Source organism: Apaloderma vittatum, unplaced genomic scaffold (genome assembly GCF_000703405.1).
Source record: "Apaloderma vittatum isolate BGI_N311 unplaced genomic scaffold, ASM70340v1 scaffold9882, whole genome shotgun sequence".
In the NCBI taxonomy this organism is placed as follows: domain Eukaryota; kingdom Metazoa; phylum Chordata; class Aves; order Trogoniformes; family Trogonidae; genus Apaloderma; species Apaloderma vittatum.
In genome coordinates this window covers 12754-37172 of record NW_009704150.1, presented here as the reverse complement: position 1 = coordinate 37172, position 24419 = coordinate 12754, and the positions used below count along the sequence as shown (strand labels likewise).

General features: G+C 43.3%; 1 protein-coding gene across 1 annotated transcript in view; it reads right to left on the bottom strand.

Annotated features, from left to right (window-relative positions):
• The window catches only part of LOC104270530 (potassium/sodium hyperpolarization-activated cyclic nucleotide-gated channel 4-like), a gene marked incomplete at its 5' end in the record, with an annotated part of 96918 nt that overhangs the window by 59751 nt on the left and 12748 nt on the right, over positions 1–24419 (bottom strand). Inside the window, one exon of the mRNA XM_009864923.1 lies at positions 8480–8903. Coding sequence (XP_009863225.1) covers positions 8480–8903 — 424 coding nt within the window. The remainder of the gene's footprint in view (positions 1–8479; positions 8904–24419) is intronic.

The following is a 24419-nucleotide window of genomic DNA, read 5'->3' as shown; positions in this document are numbered from 1 at the left end:
TCTCCTCTAGCCCTTGGGTATTTCTGCTTAAATGAAACTGGGAGAGGGAGGAGTTAAAGTAGAAGAGAAAGCTTAAAAATATGCATCCTTATGAGAAAAGCAAGAATAAAATGTCATCTCCCGGCTCTGAAAAAGTTACCACATTGATTTCTGCTTTATAAAATGAGGTTAAGTTGAATGCATTAAGCTGGCAAACTGGATAATTGCATGTCCTGAAACTGTCTTTGAAACAGCTCTTTTCACAGTGGTGCTCAGAAAATAACTTCATCAATAAGGCTCTCGCCCATTAAACCTTCACACCTCTCTGTGCCTTGCCTAGGACTAAAGCCTGTCCTTCCCGAGAAAGACTTCCTCCTTTCACCCCAAATTAGTGAGGAACATAAGGCTGGTTTGCATTATATTAGCAGATTCTGGCAAGAAGAGAAGAAGGTGAAAACCAAACATGTTCTCAGGGCTGAGACTTTCCAGCTCTGGCTCCCCAGGCACAGAGTGCCGCAGGAAGTCTTGCACTGTGGCTGGCAACTTTACCTCTAGAGTGGGTGAGAATTGCTCAGAATCAAAGCTTGGCCTCAGGTTTTGCTGCCCTATGGAAGAGCATTCCTTCTTGCACCAGGCCCTTCCAGCCAGCCCAGCCCTCGTGCAGCCCTGTGGGCAGGATAGGTCCTGACTTTTCCACATGGCTGACGTTGCCCTGTCCCCCTCCGAAAGGGAACAGCTTGCATTCAGCTATCTTGTTTGCATGGCAATGTATATAAATTCTTCAGCTCACAGTATTCTCTAGGGGTGGTGCTGGAGCCCGAGGTCTGAACACTGCACTTCGTGAGCGAGGTGACTACACCTAGTGAGCTTTGGGAGAAGGATTCAGGCTTCTGCTCTGCCTTGAGCTCAACAACGCAACAGCACTTGCCAGAGGGTGTTGTGTCTGTGATCATCTGTATCGATAATTGGTTGTTGTCTCCCACTAGCCCTATGCACTTACTAGAATTAAATGGGCTAGGTAGGTACCCACCACCGTGGATTGCTCTGCTGTCCAATGGTACCTCAGAGTATCCACTAGCTTTGAGGGGGAAGACAAGCAAAGCAAACCAGACAGAAGAAACCACACATGTCTGAGGAGCTGTTCAGACATAGCTTCTTTTCCAGAATCTAAATCCTCAATTAGGCGAGCAAGTGGGGTATTTTTCTCTTCCTGCTAGCAGAGACTGGCTCTCCCTTGCACTCCAACTCCAGCAGAAGCAGCTGTTCAGGTCTCCATCTGCCAGTGCCCCTAGCCCAGTGACTGGCTCAGAGCACATGAGGATGCTCTACGGGAAGATGAAATAACTGACTTCAATCTCTCTTTGTCAAAATCAACTCCATGCTGCCATGCTCCAGAAATCTCCTTTTCTTCCTCCCTCACTAATCAACTTGATTTTTTTTTTCTCTGTGGTCCTATTTGGGCCAAGCTCCTGCTTCATTCACACGCCTTACAGATTCGGCACGTTCCTTTCCAACCCTGTCTTGCTAAATGCAAAAAGCACGGTGAGAAAATGCTGTTCTCTTCAGCTACCTCATTAAAGTTTTTCACTTGATATGAATGCAATCAATAGTGCCTTCCTAGAAGAAGCTTCAATGAGAGGAGCAATTAATTTGCTACTGCTTGCCAAGGCTAATATGCCTTAGACACACTGGCCTTGAAGTATAGGGTTAGTTTGGCAGAGCATGATTCCCATACTCCTAAAAGACAAAAAACAGCTTTGGCAATGGGTCAGAAACCCAAATGGTAGCAGGAATCTCCCTCTGAATCGCTTCAAAACCTGTGTCAGCTCTCCCTAACATCAGCTCTATGTATGTATACGTACATGTAGATCACACATACACCATACAATACACCAACCCAAGGCTATGCAGAGCACTGCACAGGCTGCTTAGGGCACATGCAGTACCTGAGGGGCTTGATTTGAACTCCAAGGAGGGTACAGCCCTTTCAGGTTGGCCTTCACAGTGCTTTTTCTATGGGGCACAGCTCCACTGAGGTGTCACCTAAAGGAACTGGGCACTGCCCTTGTTGGTTCTTGAGCTCATCGGGTTTTTCTGTGAGTCAGAAAGCTCCCAAAGTTTTCCTTAAACTTTGCAGTCAGAGTATGGGGTCGTCAAGACCCCTCTTCATGTTACAGGTCACAACACCTCATACGTCACCTATATGACAGCAATGGGGCAGGCTATGTCCATACACTGAGGGCCCAGGGTCCCTACATCGCGACAGCTGGAACATGCCCCATCCATAAAGTGCATAGCCTCCGGGGTATTAAATCTTAGAAAATGGCACTGATTGCAGGAGGAATCCTCACACCAGACTCCAGTACTTCTCCTTTGAGGACCCTCTGTTATTGTAATACAACAGCAATAATAAAGCCTGCCAGAACAACCCCCCACCTCCAAAAACAATGGCCTGAAGAAAAATGACAGGCAGCTGGCAAGATATGGGCATTGAGCTGCAGGCAGCTGGTGCTGGCAGAGAAATAGAGAGACGTGAGCTCCCCAAGAGAAAAGCACACTTAGCACAGCATCCAGTGAAGGCACATGTAAGGGGTAGGCTAGGAGGAGACTGAGGGAAGAGGAAAATGAAAAGCTGGAGCAGCAACCAGCTATCACAGTGATTAGAGATCATTAGGAGATCAGCCTGTCTCTTTTGAAAACCGTTACAATTCCATCCCGGTGTAAAAGCCCAGACCAATGGCCCTTGTGACACAGAGAACCAGTGGTTGAGTGCTGGCAAGAACCTCCTGTTAACATGCCTTACAGCCTGGTCAGTGGGGATTTCACTTCAGATGTGGGGAATTTAACCCCATTGCTGCTGCTACAGGGAGCCTGAGGCTTACCAGTGCCAGTCCCTCAGATAATTTTGTCACACAAGCACCTGTCTGCTAAGAACAGATCAGAAAAAAACACCCGTGAGACAGCAAATGACTTTCACTTGCTAAAAACTGGATCTGAACTACTGACCTAGAGACAAATGGCTCTGCGTCCTAATGCCAACCCCTCAAGCAATCTATTCCCTCTGTCATACCGTCCTGTTGACAGAAGACACATTAAGCACTGCCAGAAGGTGACTGTAAAAAAAAGAAAAGGCTTTTTTCCTTTTTATGGAACCTCTATAGCTGCACAGCTATACAAATATTTGCCTGGCTCCTTATAATTCATTATAACCTATTTTTTATTATATTATCTTTGAAACTGTATTCCCATTGCCCAGGTGGGAAGCTTAATTTGCATTACAGCAGTAGAACTTCCTGCTAAAGACAAACTCTGCCAAATAAAAAACTTTTTTAAGGCTGCTTTCTCCTGAGATATAGCATAGCACAGGGCAGGGGATGGATCACTAGTTGCCCATGGGCAAGTGAGGCAAATCACAGTGTCTGTACAGGAATGGAGAACATCGGTTTCCTTCCCGTGCCCATCCTCCCTTCACAAGGATGTTGTGCTGCACAAGCGAAAACAGTTCAAGGCAAAAGGCTATGCTAAAATCTTGAACAATCGCCTTCTAATATGTCAACAAGTTTTTTGTCATTGATTTCAGTGCAGCAGCATCTTCTCTAAAAGGAAAAGATGCTTGGGATTTGGGTAACTTTGTGCAGTGAGAACAAAAATTGCTGTAACTTGCATTATGGTTCTAAGAAGCTCCTGTAATGACATGAAAGACAAATGCTTGATCCTGCTGCCTTCAGAAATGAGGTAATGCAAATTTAGGAAGAAGCTCAGCCCATTCTCCCTCTCCCTGACACATTACCAGTGTTTGCTGAGCCTGATTTTACTCAAGGGTGGCCAGAAGTTTTAATGAGCTATTCTCACGGGTCTGCCTTGCTATTTAACACGGCAGAATTGCAAATCATATCGATAAAATAATCTACTAAGCTATTTTGAACTGCTTATGGAATGGGACCCTGCTGTGCTCACGAGCTCCTCCCTCTTAGGATCCAGTTATGGATTTGGCCTAACATCACCTCCCTCAGGCCACTAGCCACATTATTTTAATTTAATTTAAGGAAGGCTACAAATAGGTCAGAAGAAACTAAGGGAATTAGCTGTTCAAATCAAAATGAAAATCAATTGGAAGCCACATTCTCATAGTCTTTGGAAGCTCTCTCCTAGTCCTTCCACATAGGCCCTCTAGCCTTTGAATCAATTTTCTGAGTATCTCTGAATCTTCTCAGAAGTGATGTCACCTTTCAGATGATGTAATCTGTGCCCAATAACAGACTCGAGAAGACGCATTCTCTCCATTCTAAAACTTCTATGTAATATTGAAACTCAAGGGAAGAAAAGCACAGCATTCAGGAAAGTTTTCAAGTTTTCATTGATGTAATAGTTCGAAAACCACCAGATTGTCCTTTTCATTGGCTTTCAGCTGCAAAAATTGAAGACTATAATTTTTTTCTGGCAAAAATCTGAAAAAAATCCTCTCATAATATTCTTATCATTGTGACATATATCAAAACCAGCTAGCTCCTTTCCTTCCCATCATAAACCCTCACATAGATTCTGAAATAAAGATATTTTGGCAGTCTTAGCCTATTGCTATTTGGAAATCAATCTACAGGAGAAGGATTTTACTGTTGTCCCAATAAATGTTCCTTGTTAAGTCAAAATAGTTTGATCTTAAATATAGGTTACTGCATCTTGGCAAAAAAACACGGGGAAAGATGCATAAAATGGGGAAAGTTCAGTAAATTGCTCTTGGGAAAACAAAATTCAATCATTTTTGCCTATGAAAACGTAAAGAGCTTTTTTTGTTTAACATTCACAACCTGAACTGCACCGGTTCATTCTGATTGAGTATATGGGTTACACGGTATTATTTTGCTTTTATTCTTTCTGCTGGGTGACCTTGGGATACGGTATGTAGGACGTTAATGTTCAGAGTCTGCTTTCTTTGAACAGTTTCTCGGAGACAACAGCACGAAGGCCCAACTCCCTGACCCTGTGAGCGACAATGTGCTTCCATGTTCACATGGCCAAGAACCACTGACCCACCCAGCTACCCTGAAGAGCTGTTGGAACAGTTCAAAGGTCGAGATGACGAGAGCTGGGTATGAACAAGGCATCACTGGAGTACCCACGGTTTTTCTAACCCTAGCAGTATGGCTCCAGACACAGAACATGCCAGCCTTCCCGGATCTCTGCTTATGGACTTGGTAACTACCAGACTTTGAAGTTTATAACATGATACTCAGGCAAGCTAGGCTCTAGCCAGTGCATACCTTTCTACATTGCAATCAAGCTTCCTACTGCAGGGTAGATATGGCAGACACTTCAAAAAGACTTTATTTATATTCTGCCCTACTGGTAAATTCATTCATTGGGCCCCTCATGCAAAATGGATCATGCAAATGAAACTGCCACATTTGGAATTAGGTTTATTTTCGTATTCCAGTGAACATGAGTGCCTAAGATTGTTTTTCTTCTTTTTTACTTTTCTTTTTTTCTTTAAGTTGTTTGCCCAGCTGTAGTCTCCAAAGCATTTGTTTCAGATCTGGGGGTGGATGTCAGAGTAGTCCGCTGCTAAGCCAGAACGGTGCAGGCACTTCAAACCACTGGCTCTTGAGCCCACAGACTCATGACTCGCATTGATTTGGAACTGATGAGTGGCTGGCTGTTTTACAGCACTGCAGCCTTAGAGAAGGCTGCTCTCTCCTCACTGCAGGGTGAGTGATAAATTCATGCAGAGCATGGACAATTGCAGGGAAAGAAACAGAGAGGCTCACTGTGAACTCAAGAAGTGACCATTTATCCCTGGTCTCACGCAGCGTTACACTAATGCACAGATGTAATGTTCGTCTAGGAGGAACAATAAGAAGATTAACATCTCTCTGTGTACTGGATCCTCTTCTCCCCGTCATGCAGGACCCAGAGTCTCAGTTATAAGCAAAGCAACAGCAATTGCTTCATCAAAAGTCACTGCACAAGCTCAATACACTTGAGTGGGGATGCTCTATCCAGACACAAGGCAGCATGCTCCCTCTCCGACTAGTCCATCCACCCCTATTAACTCTCCCTCAGGCTGCCCCGCGGGCGTTCCTGCAGTTCGCACACACTTCTCCAGCGGACCAGCATGCCCTAGTCACAAGTCTTTTTAGCTTATCTAGCCATATACAAAGAGCCTAAGAGGGTTACTAGCTAGCAGAAGGTATGTAGAGTGGAATAGTGTGGGGGAGCAAAAGAGAAGTCTTCAGCAACCTTCTCTCCCAACAGTCCTCCTCCTTCTTGAAGTCTGCATAGCAACTCACCCCTCGTGTACACCCCAGTAAGTTGAGACCAATACTGCGCCATCCCACAGGAATTAACACTTCCACTGCTGATCTGTGCAGTGAGGAAAGATTAACATGAACTGTCAGAGATGGATCATCTGTAGGCACTTCAAAGTAAAAGGAAGGAACTGTCTGTGTGGTTCCAGGGAGCGCAACTGTTTACTTCCATGCAAAGATGAAGCAGCACTTCTCTTCCCTGTCTCCTTGCTGCTTTGTAGCATGCACTGCACCAATGACAAGGCATCATCCTTCCTCTGCTTCCCTCCCCCATTTGAGAAGGTGGAAAACTTCCTAGTATCACACTCTCTGGGAAACTGCTGCTTGGGTCAAGCTCTGTTTGAAAAAAAGACTATCATGTTTGCTCTGCTGGGCTCTGCAATGCATAACAGAGTCTGCATTGCAGTCTCAAACTGCAATCCAGCACCATCTGTCCCTTCCACTTGCAGCACTGCATCGCTCCAGGGAATCTGTTCTTCAGGGGGGGTCCAGAGAGCACCTGGCTGTGCTGTCTCCCCGTACCCGTGACAGCCAGCAGAAGGGAACAATGCTGCACTGATTTGTATTACAAGACTGAAACTAGAAATGGCTGCTCAGTGAAACTGAGAAGCAAGGAAGGGGAAGGGCGATGATTTGCTTTCATCTCATTACATTTAAAAACAAATTCAGTTTGCTCAACAGCAAACATACTGAAATCCTCTTCAGCCATCTCAAGCAAAGGAAGTCAAGGAGCAGAGACAAAAAACCACAGAGCTCTGCACTGCTGCGGCTACCTGTACATCTGTATGAAGTAACAACAGCCTAAGCCACCACCCCGTCTTTCCTGAGCGTTCTCAGGTTAGAGGACAGGGAAGCAATGTAACCAAGGGACAAGACAACAGATCTGGAGATATTTATTAGCTCTGCTCAGTCTCTGACTTACTGAGTCACACCAGGAAGGACACTTTTGTTTTATTTCTCTCCATATCTCTATGCACTTCCTGCCTGCCCATGCTATGAAACAAATTCCCCTACTAGTGAATTGTTTAGGGCTGTAGCCATCTTTCCTTATACATCGGTACAGCATCTTGCACATCATCCCAAACTTTAACAAGGCATTAGGCTCTGCTCTAAGTGAAGCGTTTGCAAACTTTAATACCACAAAGATGAAGCCTGAAATCTGTAAAGTGTGCACCAGTGCTCTCCCTCTGAGTCCATGATGCTGGGAGGAGGAAACTGCTCTACCACAAAAGAGTGTTCTGACAGCTTGGTGCAATCTAGTCAAGACTTGCATGGCTGCTTTCCCTTCACATTCCCAGGAGCACACTTTGCATTAGATCAGGTTCTGCATCAGGCTCTGCTCCAAAGCAGAAGAGAAAGTACAGGGAAGAAGATGAAATTGCCTTAACCAGCTTTCCTTGTCCTGAAAATACACTCCTGACATGTGGAGAAAGCTGCAGGGAGCTTTCTCTCTGCTTTGGAGAGCATGGAGACAGGAAAAAATAACTAATTTTTAAGCTACTTGTAAGAATGTGGCTTCACTCCCATTATGTCTAACAACTCACCCTGTTGTTGGAACTCCCCTGGGAACAGTACAGAGCCCTGGGGTTGTGGGGATCTTGCTTTTCCCTAGACCTTTATGTCTTTAAAGAGACCCTATTTGTCTGCTTTCCTCTTCCCCTTAGCATAGTGTCAGAATTTAGAAAGCAAAAAGGCTATAAATACATCACCAAGACATTTATTTGAGAGAGAAGCATGCAAAATAAGATGCTTGGGTAAACAAATGCCACAGGTTCTGCAAAGCAGCTATCCTCAGACCTTTCTTCTCAGCTGCTTCTGGACCTTCTGAGGCTCTGCGGGGGGAAGACCCCACTGCCCGGCTAGCTGCCCCCCTCACAGGCAGTTCTCTAAGTACACGCTTCCCGCTGGCAGACCACCTGTACTTCCTCTCCTCCCAGCCCACACATCACCTCCACAGATTATATATATTATGATCGTGAAGCAGATAGCACAGTTTCAAGTGACTAAGTAGCAATATGCTGAAGGCCCTCTTGGGAACCTACTAAAAGCAAAGCATTAGACTCAAGACACTATTCTTAACCATTCACACTAGGATAAAATAGAAGAATGGGTATTCCAGAGAAAGCACTTTTGTGTAATATCAGCATAAGTGGAGAAAAGATTTAGTATGCAAGCGCATCACGGCCTCTGCTCACCTCCTCCCACTGATGAATATAACGGATGAGCCGGGAGAGCCGCAGCAGCCGCAGGAGGCTGAGGATCTTAGTGAAGCGCACAATGCGCAATGCCCGGGCCGTCTTGTACACCTCAGAATCAATGCGGGTTTCAACAATCAGGAAGATGTAGTCCACAGGGATGGAGGAGATAAAATCCACCACAAACCAGCTCTTCAGGTACTTCATCTTGATCCTCTGCGGGTCCAGGATGATCTCTGTGTTGTCCTCCACCACAATGCCTGTTCGGAAGTTGAGGACAAGGTCGATGAGGAAGAATGTGTCTGAAACCACATTGAAGACAATCCACGGGGTAGTGTTTTCATCCTTGAAGAATGTGATGCCCACAGGGATGATGATCAGGTTCCCTACCATCAGAAGCAGCATGGTCAAATCCCAGTAAAACCTGGACAGCAAGAGAGAGACATGTGAGATCGGCTATAGCGCAGGAGATCAGAGAGCTCAGGTCAACAGAACTTACGCTCTATACACATTCCCCGTGTCATTCACTGCCTATGCTCTGCTAGCCTGCCTGCTCAACTCAGAGTGCATAAACTGCTAATTAAGTGCTTAATATCACAGGAACATTCAGCTTCTGGCTTAGAGGGTTCCAAGAGGAAGTGGGTACACAGCTGGACATACCACTTGGAAAACTCTGATTGGGTCGTCAGGGCCACCCAAGAAGAGACCAACATAGTTGTAGTTACTACAGCAACTGTTAGGTAAAGAGAGAGAGAATAAGTATTTGGAAGGCCCCAGAGTTCGTACGTCAACAAAGCTATTTGGGCCTGATCCTTCTTTAGAAGTAGCTAGCTATGACAGCACTGGGATGAGGATGGAACTGAAGACTGTGCTGTAATCTGCAGTGTTCAGTTTAGATTTCTTGCTGAGCTAAGCTCACACTGAGCTAGGACTTTAGGAGCTTAGCCCACACATTATAGACTCCTGTACTGTACAGAAATGATTGATAAACCTCAGAGTCACATGCCTGGAAATACCTATTTTATTTCTAAAGTAAGCAACGACAACATTTAACTACTGTTCCATGAAACACAGTCTCCAAGAAGCTTATCTCCACTTCAGTGGTTTTGAAGGCACACACAGTCTGAATAGAGTTTCCTATTTATTTGTTTGGGGATGCAATACTTGAAAAGATGCAGTGGCTCTTCCGGTCAGTCACACAAATTAGCGTGGTGTTTATAGTATCATTAATCTCTCGGGTACCAAACAAGCCTAACTTCCCAGACCATAAAAAAGGCGAGAGCAAGTTACCACAAAGGAGAGAATTGAGCCTTCCTTCAAACAAATCATCTTAATAGCAATGAAGTCAACAGTGACTCTGTATTATACAATGATGTAATAAGGGAAACTTGGGCTTGCTGAAGAACGACACACACATGCTGCTTCTCTTGTCTGAAAGTTTACAGTCAAAATCACTGAAATGTTTTAGGAGAAATAGATTTGCCTCAAAGATCTTCAAAATCTAGCTTTGGTAAGAGTTGTTCAGCTTAAGCCTGGGCCTTGGACCAGATTGAGCTGCTGCATAACAGTACCACTATAATGAGGTAACTACACCAATTTGTTAATGAAAACAAAAAAGGCAGAATATGCCTTAAAAGCCTCTTCTGTATAGATTCTCACTCCTTGTTAAGAACTTAACATTTTAAAGCACCTAAAAGCATATTTAATATTCCAGCCATTTGACATGTACAGCCAGGGTCACAAACAGCAATTCTCAGAAACATTCAGCAGAGGCTGACAGGAACTGACTTCAGCATGAGCAAAGTTAGCCACTAACGTTTCTGAAAATGCCATCGACTATCCCTTTCTTGCTCTCAGGGTGCCATGCCCCTGCAGGCAAGGTAGCATGCAATCCTTCACTTAGTATAAAGGTACAGTTGATGCTGGAAGACACTCAGCAAAAAGATTTGTCCATACGCTTCTAAGAGCAAGGCCGTGTCACACAGTGATCTGCATTAATACTGTATAAATCCATGTTGCGGTCTTTCTTATTAAGGGCCTGAGATGATGCTGCAGCTTTCCTAGTCAATTAATCTAGATAATCGCACAATAGCAGGAAGTCTGGAAGCAGTGTGTATATTATTACTGAAAATAAATTACCTCGCAGCCATCTTTAATTTGCCTTAGGGGATACAGAAGGAGATATGCACAAGGAAAATAATTTTTCCCAAGTTTCAAATTAATGGCATGAGATAGACGTGGTCAGACACACAAAGATGTAAAGGTAAGTGACTTATTTTTAAGCTGGCCAGTGATTTCAATATCTATAGTGAAGCATGGGCATACCATGGTCAGCCGTCCTGCATCCTGATTTACAGCATTTCTGGCTATTCCAGTTCTAAGATCTTCAAACACACTTCACACACTCTTCAGTCTTGGTCTGCTCTTACTGCTGAACTGTCCACAGAGGATCATGGTTTGCAATGCGGGCAAAGATGAAGTGCTAAAATTCATTGTCATGTGCTTCTTAAACCACAGGTCTCCTCGAGGATGTACTAGTGCCTCAAGATGATTGTCACAGGCTCCCTTCAGTTCTGACCTTTAAAGCCATCACTTACAAAATGCAGAAGGCAAACTTCTGTATCCGATGCACCCCTGCTAATAAAAGGGTATTCAAGATGTCAGGGAGAAGACAATCTGTGGACTCTATGAAGGAGGCTTTCTGAAAACTGACAAGAATTTTGTCTGTACACCGATTTCCAGCACCTTAAATTCACCTGTCTTTACAATGTAAAGCACCTAGAAGTTAAAATTTAACTATTAAGATTCCATAGCACATTTTAATCTTACCCACATATAAAGTATGACCTGCTCAGGGTAGCATCACTGGGTTTAGGCTGAATAGACTCTCAGGGACCACAACACCTCAGAGGTCTAATATCATCCATGTGTCATTTTGTATTTACACTGAGGAACATCTTTCCACTCCCTGTAAATTATTGGCCAGAATGACTAATGGTGCATATGATGTATGTAAGGGCAAGCACCAGCTATTAATAACCCATGTTTTCTGTATTTCTGTTGTTCCTTTCACCCAGGGATTCCACAGAGCTGACAGTGATGAAATTGGCTCCACTGCACCCAGGAGAGGCAGATAGAGTTATTATTCCTGTCTTGCAGATAGAGAAGCCGCATGGCAAAATTAAGAGAATGAGATAAGTCCACAGTAGTCTGAAGCTAAAAAAGGGTTAGGACCTGAATTTAATTCTTGAGTCTAGCCAGATCTGAAACTATTCATATGGCTTGAAAAACAGTTTAACAGAGATGCGTCTCACAGACATCTTCCTCTGATTTCCTGTCTTCTTCTCACTTCTCTTCCTGTTTTTAAAAGCCTACATAAAAAATTAATAAATATGAATGTATTGGTTTATTATAGTTGACTCAGTGCAACTGCACAGCTCACAGCACAGGGAACATCCAGCACTATATAAACCAGATGTCTGGCTAAGGCATACTTGTTTATTATACTATATGCTACTCTATGCACACTTCTTAGATCTGAAAATCACATTTTAACATGCAATGCTACCTCCAATCTTTTAATTCCTAATATATTATTTAGATGTAACAGAATGCATCCGAGAATCAGTGTGGCAAAGACACTTCAGGAATATACGCTTTTTAAGCATAGTCAGTGTCACCCAGTTGATTTGATAGTAGTTAGGCTTTGTAGGTATTAGCTTGTGGTTGTTGACTGGAAAGTTAGATCATCTTTCTGTTCTGTCTAGTGCATAACATAACAGCAAGTCAGGAATATTGCCTTTGGGTGTAATTTTTTTAATTAAATAAATCTTGATGGTTTTCAGAACTATTCAATGATGCAGTGTAACCAATTACAGTGCACGAGCTCAAGAAGGATTGTGACCAATTGGAGAGAAAATACTGAACTGCAGAGGTCAGCCCAGTCAGTATGGCATTCAAAACCTGCCCCTGAGTAGGGCAAATTTGTAGCCTTAACTTTTGTTCTTGTTCTGCAGTGTTTGTGCTGTCAAGAGAAAATAGACTTGAGCAACGTCACCTCTAAATTAACAAAGCTTTCTGGGTGTTTTCAGCTTCTGCTGAAAGGCAGCCAACTCTGGGTTGAACTGAGGCACTGCCTGAAAGCACCCTGAAAGGAAGCAAAAATATAAATGCATCTGACTGAAAATGCCAGGGAGCCAGGATATTCTTACCAGCAATGGAATGTAGCTCAGAAATCGTGGCCAACTTTCCTAACCTTACAAGAACAGCTTTTTAATGAACACATCTTACTAAAAGCAAACCCAAAGACAAATTCAATTGGCCTACCAGGCCCAGGCAGGAGTGCTGGCCTGAGAGCACAGACTCAAGAAACAGACTGCCATCTACTGAGATACAAATAACATCTCCACCCTCAGCTTTGCCAGTGCAGGAGTTGCTACATTATTCCCTCAAAGAGATGATAAAAACCTGCTCTTTTCTGCAGAGTAGCCACTCCCTTACTCACTCTGGGCTGCACTTTGAATTAGACACTGCTGTGCTCAGCCAGAACTATCCTGACAGTAAAGAGGTCGCACTTTAATTCCCAGCACTGCTAGTCAGGCTAGAAATAGAAATCATCTTTTGTAAAGAGCATTAGCAGCTGTCAGCGTGGCTAGAGCAGCAAGGGTGGGAGGAAAGTTTACTCCAGAAAACAGCCATTCACACAGATACCTCAACACAGAGAAGAGAGAAAGAAAAAAAGCAAGGGGAGATGCTTCCTTGACTTTGGAAGTATTACTTCTCCCAGGTATGAGTAGGCGTATTTCTACTGGAGGGTTACAAACTCTGCATTATTCACATAGATAATAGGACGAACGTGGTGATTCACTGCTCCTAAACACATTAAAGGGCATTTAACCAGCTACCGAGTCCAAGAATTCACTTGCAAGAATACATTTATTTATAGGGAGTTCTTCAAATACCTGTGCACTCATAAACCTCCTTGAAATGAACACCCAGCTAAAAAAAAAAAGAGTAAATGACTTACAAAAAATATTCTGTGTGCTATATAATGAGAAATGATTAGGGGGACCTAACTAAGAACAAGACAAACAGTGCTAATTCCTTCTGACCAATCTATGCAAATAATATGTATCCTCTGCCATCCTGAATAAAACCCCCGAGAGCACTGACAATTAGCCATGCATTACGATAGCACGAGGAAAAGAGCTCTGCTGTCTCCCAGCCTCCTCTAGAATTCCCTGGCTGCCTACTTCAGCAGCGCTGGCTGCTTCTCATTCAGCGGTGGCTGTCCCTATCTGCACCAAATGCAACTTCCCTGACAGTTGTTGCTGTGCAAAGACAGAGAAAATAAACCGTGGAGATAACCACCATGTCGACTCCGGATGTAAGGGCTACATTCGGACCACCTGCACCTAGGGGGGAAGGAAGATGTTCCAACTATGTCCTCATGACGACAGTACGGAGGCAGGACTGGGAGCACTGTACAGCTGGTAGTGTGAACTATTCAACTTTCTTTTGAGCTTAGATGCCGTAGTCATCATGATGCCTCAAGCTGGGTATGAGAGAGGACAGGGCATCAGTGAGTTACTAGGATGGGATACAATTCTGCACATGGTTAACTTTCCCATCAGGAGCAAAAGCACTATTAGCTAGTGATGAATTTTTAGCACTTACATAAGCAGGCGTATGATTAGGGATATCTCACCATACAGCATCTGCTACAAACGAGTTGTATGCCTTGAGGCACTTTGCTTCTAGTTTTCTTAAAACTCACATGTTGTCTGTGACAAAATTTCTGTTGAATTCAACTACCAGTTTTACTTGAGGTAAAATATTTTCCAACATCTGTATTTAGCCTTTGACTTAGATTTTCTCCAATCTACACAGTTGCTCACCTAATTCCCTCCAACAAGACCAAGAATTCCATGTTGTGTTTCAAGTTTAACACATATACTCATATTATTACCTTAAAATATAATTACATGGATTTTAGTGAGTGGAAAATTAAGAAAGCTATCGGTTATGTAATACTTCAACGTGGCATTTGCAGTCCAGCAAGGTGGCATGATAGCTTTTTATTGCTTCTCTGTCACGAACTTTTAAAGCTAACACTACATTATGAAGCAATAATCAACAGTCTGCATTTTTCAAAGTAATGTCTATACATTAATTAAATCCCAATGGACATAATTAATAAGGTATTATCATCCTCTATTACAAATAGATAGACTATGAGATAGTAAAGACTTAAGCAACTTGTTCAGAGGTGGAACTACTATCCAGTAAATATGGTTGCCTAGTTTCAGAAGAGGTTTCCATTTGTGTTACATACTCTGATCCGCAGCAGCAAAGGGGAAATTTCTGTTCTTTTTCCATTGTAAAAATATAAATATACACATTACTTACAGTTATTTTTATTCCAGCTCTAATACTTGACAATTTGCAAACAACATGTTTGAGGCACTGATGCATTTAACCAATTGTAACATAGTGCATTGTGAATTATGCCCTCTGTCTTAACTTACAAAACTACAATGTACTCTGTCAATATGAGCTACCTTAAATTATTAGTTCTTTGATAGTACCTACAATACACCCACTCTTCTGTCAGGGTTCTTAAAGGGATGAGCACCTGCATGACAGGCAGCAAGGCCTGGACAAGCTCGCCAAGTGTGAACCTCAGAACTACATGAAGTTCAATGAGTCCGAGTGCAGGATCCTGCCAGGGGCTGAAGGGGTTGAGAGTAGCCCTATGGAGAGGGACTTGGGGGTACTGCTGGATGAAGAGCTGGACGTGAGTCGGCAACGTGTTCTTGGCCCAGAAAGTCAACCGTACCCTGGGCTGCATCAAAAGAAGCATGGCCAGCAGGTCAAGGGAGATTTATATTAGATACAAGGAAGAAGTTTTTTACAATTAGAGTGGTGAAACACTGACCCAGAGAGGCGGTAGATGCTCCATCCCAAGAAACATTCAAGGTCAGGTGGATGAGGCTATGAGCAACCTGATCTAGTTGAAGTCTCTGCTCACTGCAGGGGAGTTGAACTAGATGACCTTTAAAAGTCCCTTCCATCCCCAACCATTCTATGATTCTATGTGACAGATTTTTACAGGAGAATTTGAAAGAATTCAGTATTAATAAAGCAGATCTTATGTCAAAAGTAATCTCAGAATGAACATGTTTGTGTGAACTACAAAACAGCTCAATGCTCCAAATAAATACAACATTTGGTAGCTGTTGGCAGAGCCCTTGCTGCCAGCATGGCTAGAATGCAACACAGACAGCATGGCAGTGGGCAGCCCCCTCAGACAAGCCCACGCTTTTATTGCTGTGACTATAAAAGCCTTGGATCTTGCACTTCCCACTGGCTATGGTCAAAAACAGTAAAACACAACGTGAGCTCGTTACCAGGAGAGTTGCCTTTTTCATCAAGTATTAGCTAAGGAGAGATGGCAAAGCCTTTGCCTCGTGTAGCTTCTGGCTTCTGCAGTGAGGCAGAACACGCCACATGCTTGGGCCCTCCAGGGAAATCTCTCCTCCAAGGTTCTTCTGGATAGCTGGGACACTCAGCGCAGCACATGGGAGCTGCTAGAGGAACCACGAAGAAACTAGATTTACCAAGATAAGAGACATTTCTATGACCTCCATCTAGTCAGTTTAGAACAGCCTTTGTGAATGAGCCCAGGCAGACAGTTCCGATGTTCTGTGACTTTGTTGTAACAACTTCATCATGTTTCCTGGTTTTCTGGTTCAGAAAATCTACGCACTTTTGTACTATTTTTGTACTGCAGTGCACCAGTCATGATCCAAAACTGCATTAAGGTATTGTTCAAACATGCCAAAAAAAATGGAACCTTATCCCAAAGAGCTGCTGACACCCCTTCATGTAAGCATATTTAACTTGCACTCGGGGAAGCTGAGAATAGAATTTGAGTGACTTGGCTAGGACAACAGCTCTCTAACTACTAGTGCTATCTTTCACTCAGGTTCCCCCATATCGTGTATGTCACCTACACATCACTAAGCTCAGTTTTGTGGCGACCGAGCAAACTTTGTGGGGTGTTGTTTCACTACAGTCTGTGGCACGTCAGGACAGAGAGGTTCATGGAGGCCTCGGCATTGCTGCCTCACTTGCATGCGTCCTGGGATAATGAGAGCTCTGGATCTCCAGTCTGTAAAATCAATGTCTATCATCCAAACCTGCAGGGTGCTTAACAGAAACTGTATAGGCATCTTCAAGAGTTTTATGTTCAATCTGCCATTTGATAAATGCAAATGTATTTGAACACTTACGTCTAGTCCTTGCTCCACAAATATAACGTATCACACAGGAACAATACACTCCTGCACTTCATTTCCAATAATGCTGAAACATAAACATGTCACAAGAATAAGAAAAGTCATGGTAGATTCTGCATGAACTAGTCAATTGACCGCTCTCCTCAACATCCACTGCCTTCCTGCCTGAAGATACCATCCTAAGAAATTAAACCATTTCTTAAATCTATACTTAGAACCTAATCTTCCCAGAAAGGTAAAAATAAACAAGATTTCATCTCCCCCTTTGGTGAATGCACAGACTGAAACGGAGATAGCCACAAGAGACTTCATTTGTTCCGGCTCCAAATTTGGAGTATGGAGGCCAATAGAGCACACATCCTATTTCCGACTAAAAACAGCACCTGTAATATTTTCTCACTTGTCTGGACACAGCTATTACTAGTTTATGGAGAATTCCCCTCTAACAAGCTGCAAAAGCAGTGAAATTTTTGTGTGCACCACCTGTAGGAAAGCTTATTCCTTCTCTTTATGATGGCCCAAAGGAAGAACATTTACACACTGAATCTACTAGACAATTTATTGTTGGTCTGATAGCACCTCTGAGGTGATCAAAGATATAAATTGTTCTGCAGTGGAAATTCACTGGAGCAGTGGCTAGAGCCACCATTGGGAAAATAACATCATACCAATTCAGCCAAAGTTTTAGAAGCACGAGTTCCCTCTAGACGGAAACCTGGCCATTGCAATCACTGGCAAACTAAGCTCTAACTTGTCTGAACGGAGTCCTCTCACTACTGGTAGCATGTTAGATCATTTCAGGCTCCCTGTTGAGGGGATGTATAGACAGACTGCACACCAGCTGCTGCCGGTCTGGGATTACCTCCTACAGAGTCACATCACTGCATAAAACATGGTCCATGCCATCGCTGTCTCATCACGCTTCATCAGAAGGAACCTCCAACACCACATCTTTCCAGACTTTAAGAATTAAGTACAATCTTCGGTTTATAGCATTTAACCCAAACTGCAGTCCCAGAAGAATGTCGAGGCCAGAGAGCTTAACCCTCTCTTCATATCCCACCATTTATATATTCATAAATATTTCTTGATTCCCCACTCTTCTTCCCCCCTCCCCACTGAATCTCAAAGGTTTTCAAGGTGTTAGATGAGTATTGATTTCATAGAATACATTATGTATGAGACTGACACGCTAAGGGCCTGGCAATTCTACATTGTTTGATCTTCTGAAATCCCTCACTTGTATGAATATGGAAAAGTTCCTCTTTGTTTGTTGTCCATTTATCCAGATGTACACCCTTCTCTGTGTGCGTTTATCTGTGATGATTTAATAATGAAAAAGACCAATAAATTGAGGAAAGGAAGGAAGTCCCTTTAGGGGGACCTATTGCCATGGAAACGTGCCATATGTTATTGTTGCAGCAAATGGATAGATCAATAAGGGTTGCAGCTTCCAAGTCATCGTGAATATGTTGTGGAACGTGAAGGCCTGAAGACATGTCTAGAGTTGCACCATTATGAAGTTCAGACCCTGGCCCATATCAAACACGTAGCATCAGTCAAATTCAAATGGCCAAGCAGTCTGTTAGAAAGGTGATTCTGCACTAGGGAGCTCTGAATTGTCTCAAAAGCAGCAACATGGGTTTGATTTGCACCCGAGTATATGAAGGAAAGAGACTGTATCTTATTTCAGAGTGACCAGACTCCTATTTCTCAAAGACATTCAGGTAGAGATTTCAAAGCCTACTTCTGTGAATCTGATCTTTCACCTTTACTTGCCAGAGTATTAACAGCAGCTCACACTTACAGGATTCAGTGCATACACTTATGTATGTACAATGGTTCAGGGTAACTGCTACTTCAAGAGTGGCAGAGGACACATGATACCAGCTGATGGAACGGGTATCTTCCACCAACTTATCTCCTTGGTACGTTACAGGGATGACAGGCTAGATTCTCAACTATTTTGTACTGGCGTGGGTCTCTTGACATAATACGAGTTTACATGACAGCAGGATGTCAGCCTCACTACTAAAAATTTTAAAAACTAAAATTAACCACAAAAATAGGGCAGAGAGATGACATCAGTCACATAACCAGATAGGAAACACAGTTTAGAAAGTTGAGGACAGCGGAGGGGACAGTGCTCTGCTTTCCGCTAGCTGTTGTTTTTCTTTGGATTGACAAATTTAGGCCCTCGCGCTCCACAGTAGTCCACAAAGAGGTGACAAATGCATGCAGCAGATAGCTAAGTCATCTGCCAGGCTGATAAAAAGACTTCTAGCCATTTGAGATGCTAAAAATGTTCCTCCAAGGCATTGCTATGCCACAGCTTGGTGCTGATTAGGTATCATAACTCCCATCACCCCAAGTGGAAAGCAGGCTGAAAAAGAAGGTCTCGTATTACAGCATTTAAGCTCTCATAGAGGCTCCTAGAGACCTAGGTTTGGGGTGTCCACCGTAACCTTTGAATGAGGCACCACCAGCACAGCCATCTCTGCAGCATGTCACCACTGAGCTTAAGCTGCCTTAGAAACAACTCTGTATGTCCTTCAGCTGAGTAGCGGGCCACTATCTTATGATGAAAGACCAAAAAACAGAAGAGCTTCCTCTGTCTGAGGATAGATCAAACCTGAACCTGATGCAGCTGTTGTTCAGCTACATGAAGCAATTTACCCAGTGAGATACATCTCCGCTGGCAGGATAAGGCACACGTGCTCTCTCATATTCTCTCTGCAACTTTTAAAGTCATAAGGATTTATGTCTGAGATAAGCAACAGCATCTGTCAGACTTCAGCACCCGTGCACACTTATTCCTACCACTCCGTGTGACCCCTGGATATGCCAGATGGGGCAGTGAGAAAAAAGTTTCACTTCTCTCCTGCTTGATGGCAGGATGGGATCCAAAAAGCTGCCAGAAAGAGGTAACAGAAAATAGTTTAGGATTTTCCAGTAATCTGCTGGAAAGATCATATTCAAAGCTATGTTACTCTAAAGGCTCAAAACTTCCTAAATTGCCTGCTCACTGAGGAGAGAGAAATCCAGAGTGACAGAACACGTTGCCTACAACGCAGCTTTCATTCCTGACAAAGACACTTCACCACAGACCTAGTGGTTACACAGCACAGGGGTACGACATGGAGAAGAGAGCTCACTCCCAACCTACGCTCCCAAGTCAAACACCTTCTTTAACAGGTATTGTTTCTCTGTTAAAAACACCCCAGCCAACAGGGATGGCAACTCTAGTGCAAATTTTCTGCCCTACTCTGGGAACAGAAATATGGCTTCAGGTTTTGGAGGCTGTGCCAAAGGAGCAATGTGTAAGGACCATGACTGTACTGTTTCCAAACTTCAGCTCCCACCAGTCAGTATTACTTTATGAAAATCAACAGAAAAACACTGATATACAGCATTACTTTCAGCCCTGGTGCGAAATGTTAATGCTGGCATCACTGTTTCAGACAAGCTTCGGCACGAAGTGTCAGCCATAAGCCTCTTTTGGTGGGAAAGAGAAGATGGTGGTGGAAGGGAGTAAGACATCTAAAATGATAACGAGGCAGTGATTATGTCAGTTGTCTGAGTTTCAAAAGCAGAAACTATTTTTCCTCTGCAACTCTCCTGCTGCTAGCATCAGACTCTTGTTTGCAATGAGTTATTCAGGCTGGATTGGAATCCTCAAAAAGACTAATGCTCCTGGGACTGTGGGCTATTCCGGTATGTTGAGACCCCAGACAAGAGATGAATCACCTTCTAAAAATGCAGCAGTTAAGGAAAAAAAAAAGTCCAAATGCCTCTAATTATTTTAGGTCTCAGAAGAAACATACTGTGCTAAGCCTATGCTTATCTAAGGCACCCACGTGAATCCACTATCCCCTCCAAACATCGGATGTCGAATTAATTACTGCATGTACTGAAACAGTATGTTGCTCACAAGAGATTTTTTTCTTTTGACCTCGAAGCACTTCACGGTAGCATAAAGTTTCTTCAACCACCAGCTGGGGAAACTGAGGCAGGAGAGGCAGTTATTTCCTGAGTGCCTCACTCACATACAAGTCTACAGTGACAGTGCTCCAAAGCCCTTTTCAGTTCCTGAGAAACTATTATTTGTGGTCCCCACAAACAGTTCTGCATTCAACTGACTGAAATGAGGAAACCCAGCAGATGTTTAAGGGCAGCAGGAGACTGGGGAAAAAACTTGGGGTGCATATTCTGAGATAGGAGAATGAAAACCTCAGAAACTACATGTAGAACACATCCTCCCCTAGAAGGGTTACTGTCAGAAACACTCGCCCAAGGAGGATACTTTGAAACACCAATTATACACGACATAAAAAAATTCAGTGGCCACATTCAGGGCATATAAGGTCTTTCCCTCATGTCAGACTACTGGGAGCCAGTTTGGCTTTTCATCTTCCTGTGTGGCATGGAGCATGCGGCACAATATTCCTGTAAAGAAAGCAGGTGCTAGGGGACCTGGGCACTCTCACTTAACACACATCTGCCTTTTGCCTGCAGGATGTTGATGGATCTCTCCCTCTCTTTCCAGGACACACCGTGATTTTCTGACTTTCAATCTTTTGTAGAAAGGGCACAACTTTGGGCGGAGATTCCCAAGGGATTCTCCTTTATCGAAGCTCTAATCCATGTTGCAGGGTCTCAGTGATTCACACAGTCCTCACCAGCCACTGGTTCTAATGAAAAAGCCTTCCGGAGCAAATTGTAACTGCAGCCCCTTCTTTCCTTGCCATTCCAAATCCACATTAGGATCAATGGGAGTTTGCATAATACCTCTCTTTAAAAACTATACAAAATAGAACAACACTGGTTGCAAAACACAGCAGCTTACTGTAAATCTACTATAACATCCAGTGCTACTCCTCCAATATATATATATCTAGTACATTTCTGCCAGAGCACACAGACAAATAGTGATGGGCAGTATTAAAAAATGCTTAGATAAATCCTTTCCAGCATGGGCTGGACTTGATCTGCTCTATTTAAGTCAATGGAACACAGCCATTGAGCCCTGGGGGAGCAAGTGCCAGCCCTAAATCATTTCTTTGATTAATTGTTCTTGGGAAGGAAGAATTCATTAAGCATTCTGCTCAGCAATTAGAAATAAATATATTTTTAGAATGAACAACCTGCCAGAAACAAGTTGTTTCAGAAATATATTCAGATTGATGCAGCCCACTTTCCATCAATACATAAAAAGGAGGCTCCAGCCTGCCAGCTTCCATCCTACCTAGAGGGATACTGCAGAAAAAGGTAGGACAGTCCTCTCACTGAGGAACTACTGGTGCTGTCCACACAACTCAAGCCCAGATTCTGTGAGCAACTTGCTAGAAAGTAAGGCATATTAGTTTTCCGGACATAAAATGGGAATGTATATCCTAGCTATTTCACAGAAATATTACAAAGCTGTTTCTACAAACAGCTGGGACAGTGCGGATACGATAGTCATGAAAACTCTATAAGTAATACAAAACCAACTGTATTTGCACTTCAGCATCAGGGCTCTGACAAGCTACGAAGCTATTGTGAAATAACAATCTCTCTGAAAATTTTTGGATGTATGACCAATATAATTACCACAGACTCGAGGTATAACTGAAACATGCAAGTAGTTCTGTTGATGCAGTAAACAATTACGAAAAGAACAGCAGGACAGGTATCTATGCCAAAGCAGGGATATTCAAGCATTTTCCTGCCTAATAAGGTGTGGATTCCACAGACAAATAAGGTGTAAGTGTATATGTTAAATCTACCTGTTTTAAACTTTAAATCCCCTTACTTCGAGGTGGGAACTCATCACAGAGCCCCTTCTATTTTCTTCTCTTTTGCTGAGAACAGGGTCCATTCATGCCTGAAGCTGGAGAAGCACATGCAACTGCAAAATGGGCAACGGCACTTTGCAGATACCACAGCTCTCCTCACCAGCCTAGGAAGATGTACTTCTGGTCCTGAATCTGGAAGAAAAAACCCTAAAAGAATATAAGCATGCTCTGGGTACCGAAAGTTACAGCCACAGAAGACGACTCTAGACTTTCAAATTTTGTATCTTAAAAGAAAAGACGTGCTATCCTTTGCTTGTGGTGCCTAGAGGCAAGGCTGTTCCCTGCCCTATTTTGGGTACCTAAGATGGCCGCAATGTCTCAATGAATCCCAGCTTTTCCAAGAAGCAACATAAGAACGCATTCTCCAAGGCCCTCCTCTCTAAAACATGAAAGACACTCCTGTCTTTATCCTTCTACTCATACAAGACTCGATTTCAAGGCCACTGTAGCAGGTACTGACTTAACCTTTGATTTCAGCAGCAGCAGGGATGTGCTAATATATTACATAAATTAGCCGGGAACTTGTGCACTTCAGTAACGCTTGACTACATGGTTTCTATGTTTTCCTTCTTTGTAGTTAATCCAGTCCTTCTGTTTAAGTAAACCTAGCAGTAAGGCAAAAGCTAGGGTTTTCCTCTGTGTTCTTTCAAATCCATCCCACCAGAAATACATGTGATATGACTCAGCCCGACCGGCTAGCACTCAGCAGATCACAGGAAGGCTGAGAAAGAGAAGTATTACGATGGTTCAGTGATGAGGGTACCTGGAAGAAAGCTCTGCAAGTTACTCGAGCCAACATGCTCAGCACTTCCCCATTTCAGTGAAGCAGAAGGTCTTCCACTGGAGGCCAGGAGAAACAGACAGCAGATTAGCTCTGCTCTCAAGTACATTCAGCAACATTTTAGCTCATTAGATATTCATGTGGTAAATTAGGGATCTCCCTTATGAAAGACATCATTGAATGAGAAATAGCAATCTTGTGGGCGTAGAGCAGAAAATTCAGTACTCTAAAATACTTCCACTGGAGCAATGGAGAGTGAGCCTCGCTAAACCCTGCTTTGAGGATCCATTCCACAAACATCAAGATGTGAATGTAATCTGGTATTTCTCACTGTGGTGCAATATTAGCAGGTCTCAGACAGTGCGAGACACAGTGCCCATACGTGCCTCAGAGGTACGTATATGAGACAGACAGGCCACAAGTAGCTCCAAGGAGTAAAAAGCTCATTCCCAGCGTCATCCCCACGAGTTGCAGTGGATTCGTACCAAGGAATTCGGCTCCATACTTCTACTGATAAAAACAAGAAACCCCAGTACCTGGAGAAATAATTGTACCCAGCACTGCAGGAAGGCTGAGGTGACATACAGCAGTTAGTACCCAGCAGAACAACATACAACTACTGCTTCAGAGCTGTGCTGAAATTACTTGCACTGTTATCTGGCTGCCTAACAAAGCCTAGCAGTAGCCTGCTCTGTTAACAGCCACAGATTTAGAATGATAAGGATAGTTTATACTAGTACAAAACTACTTTATTTGGAATATCGTCCCTTTCACTTTGAGTTAACCAGGACCATGCATATTTTTCCTTTGAAAAACAAGTTTTCAAAGCGCTTGTGAGGACTTCTCTCCCTTTCTCTTGTGACCCGCTGTAGGAAAGCTATGCTGCACCTCAAACCAGTACAACTAGAGGTACAGCCAACCATCTATCTTTTCCCCTAACTGGACTGCAGATCTTGGTATCCAATTTTGGGACAGGCTCAAGTTTCCACCTACCTGTCCTTATCGGAAAGAGGTGCTCTTTC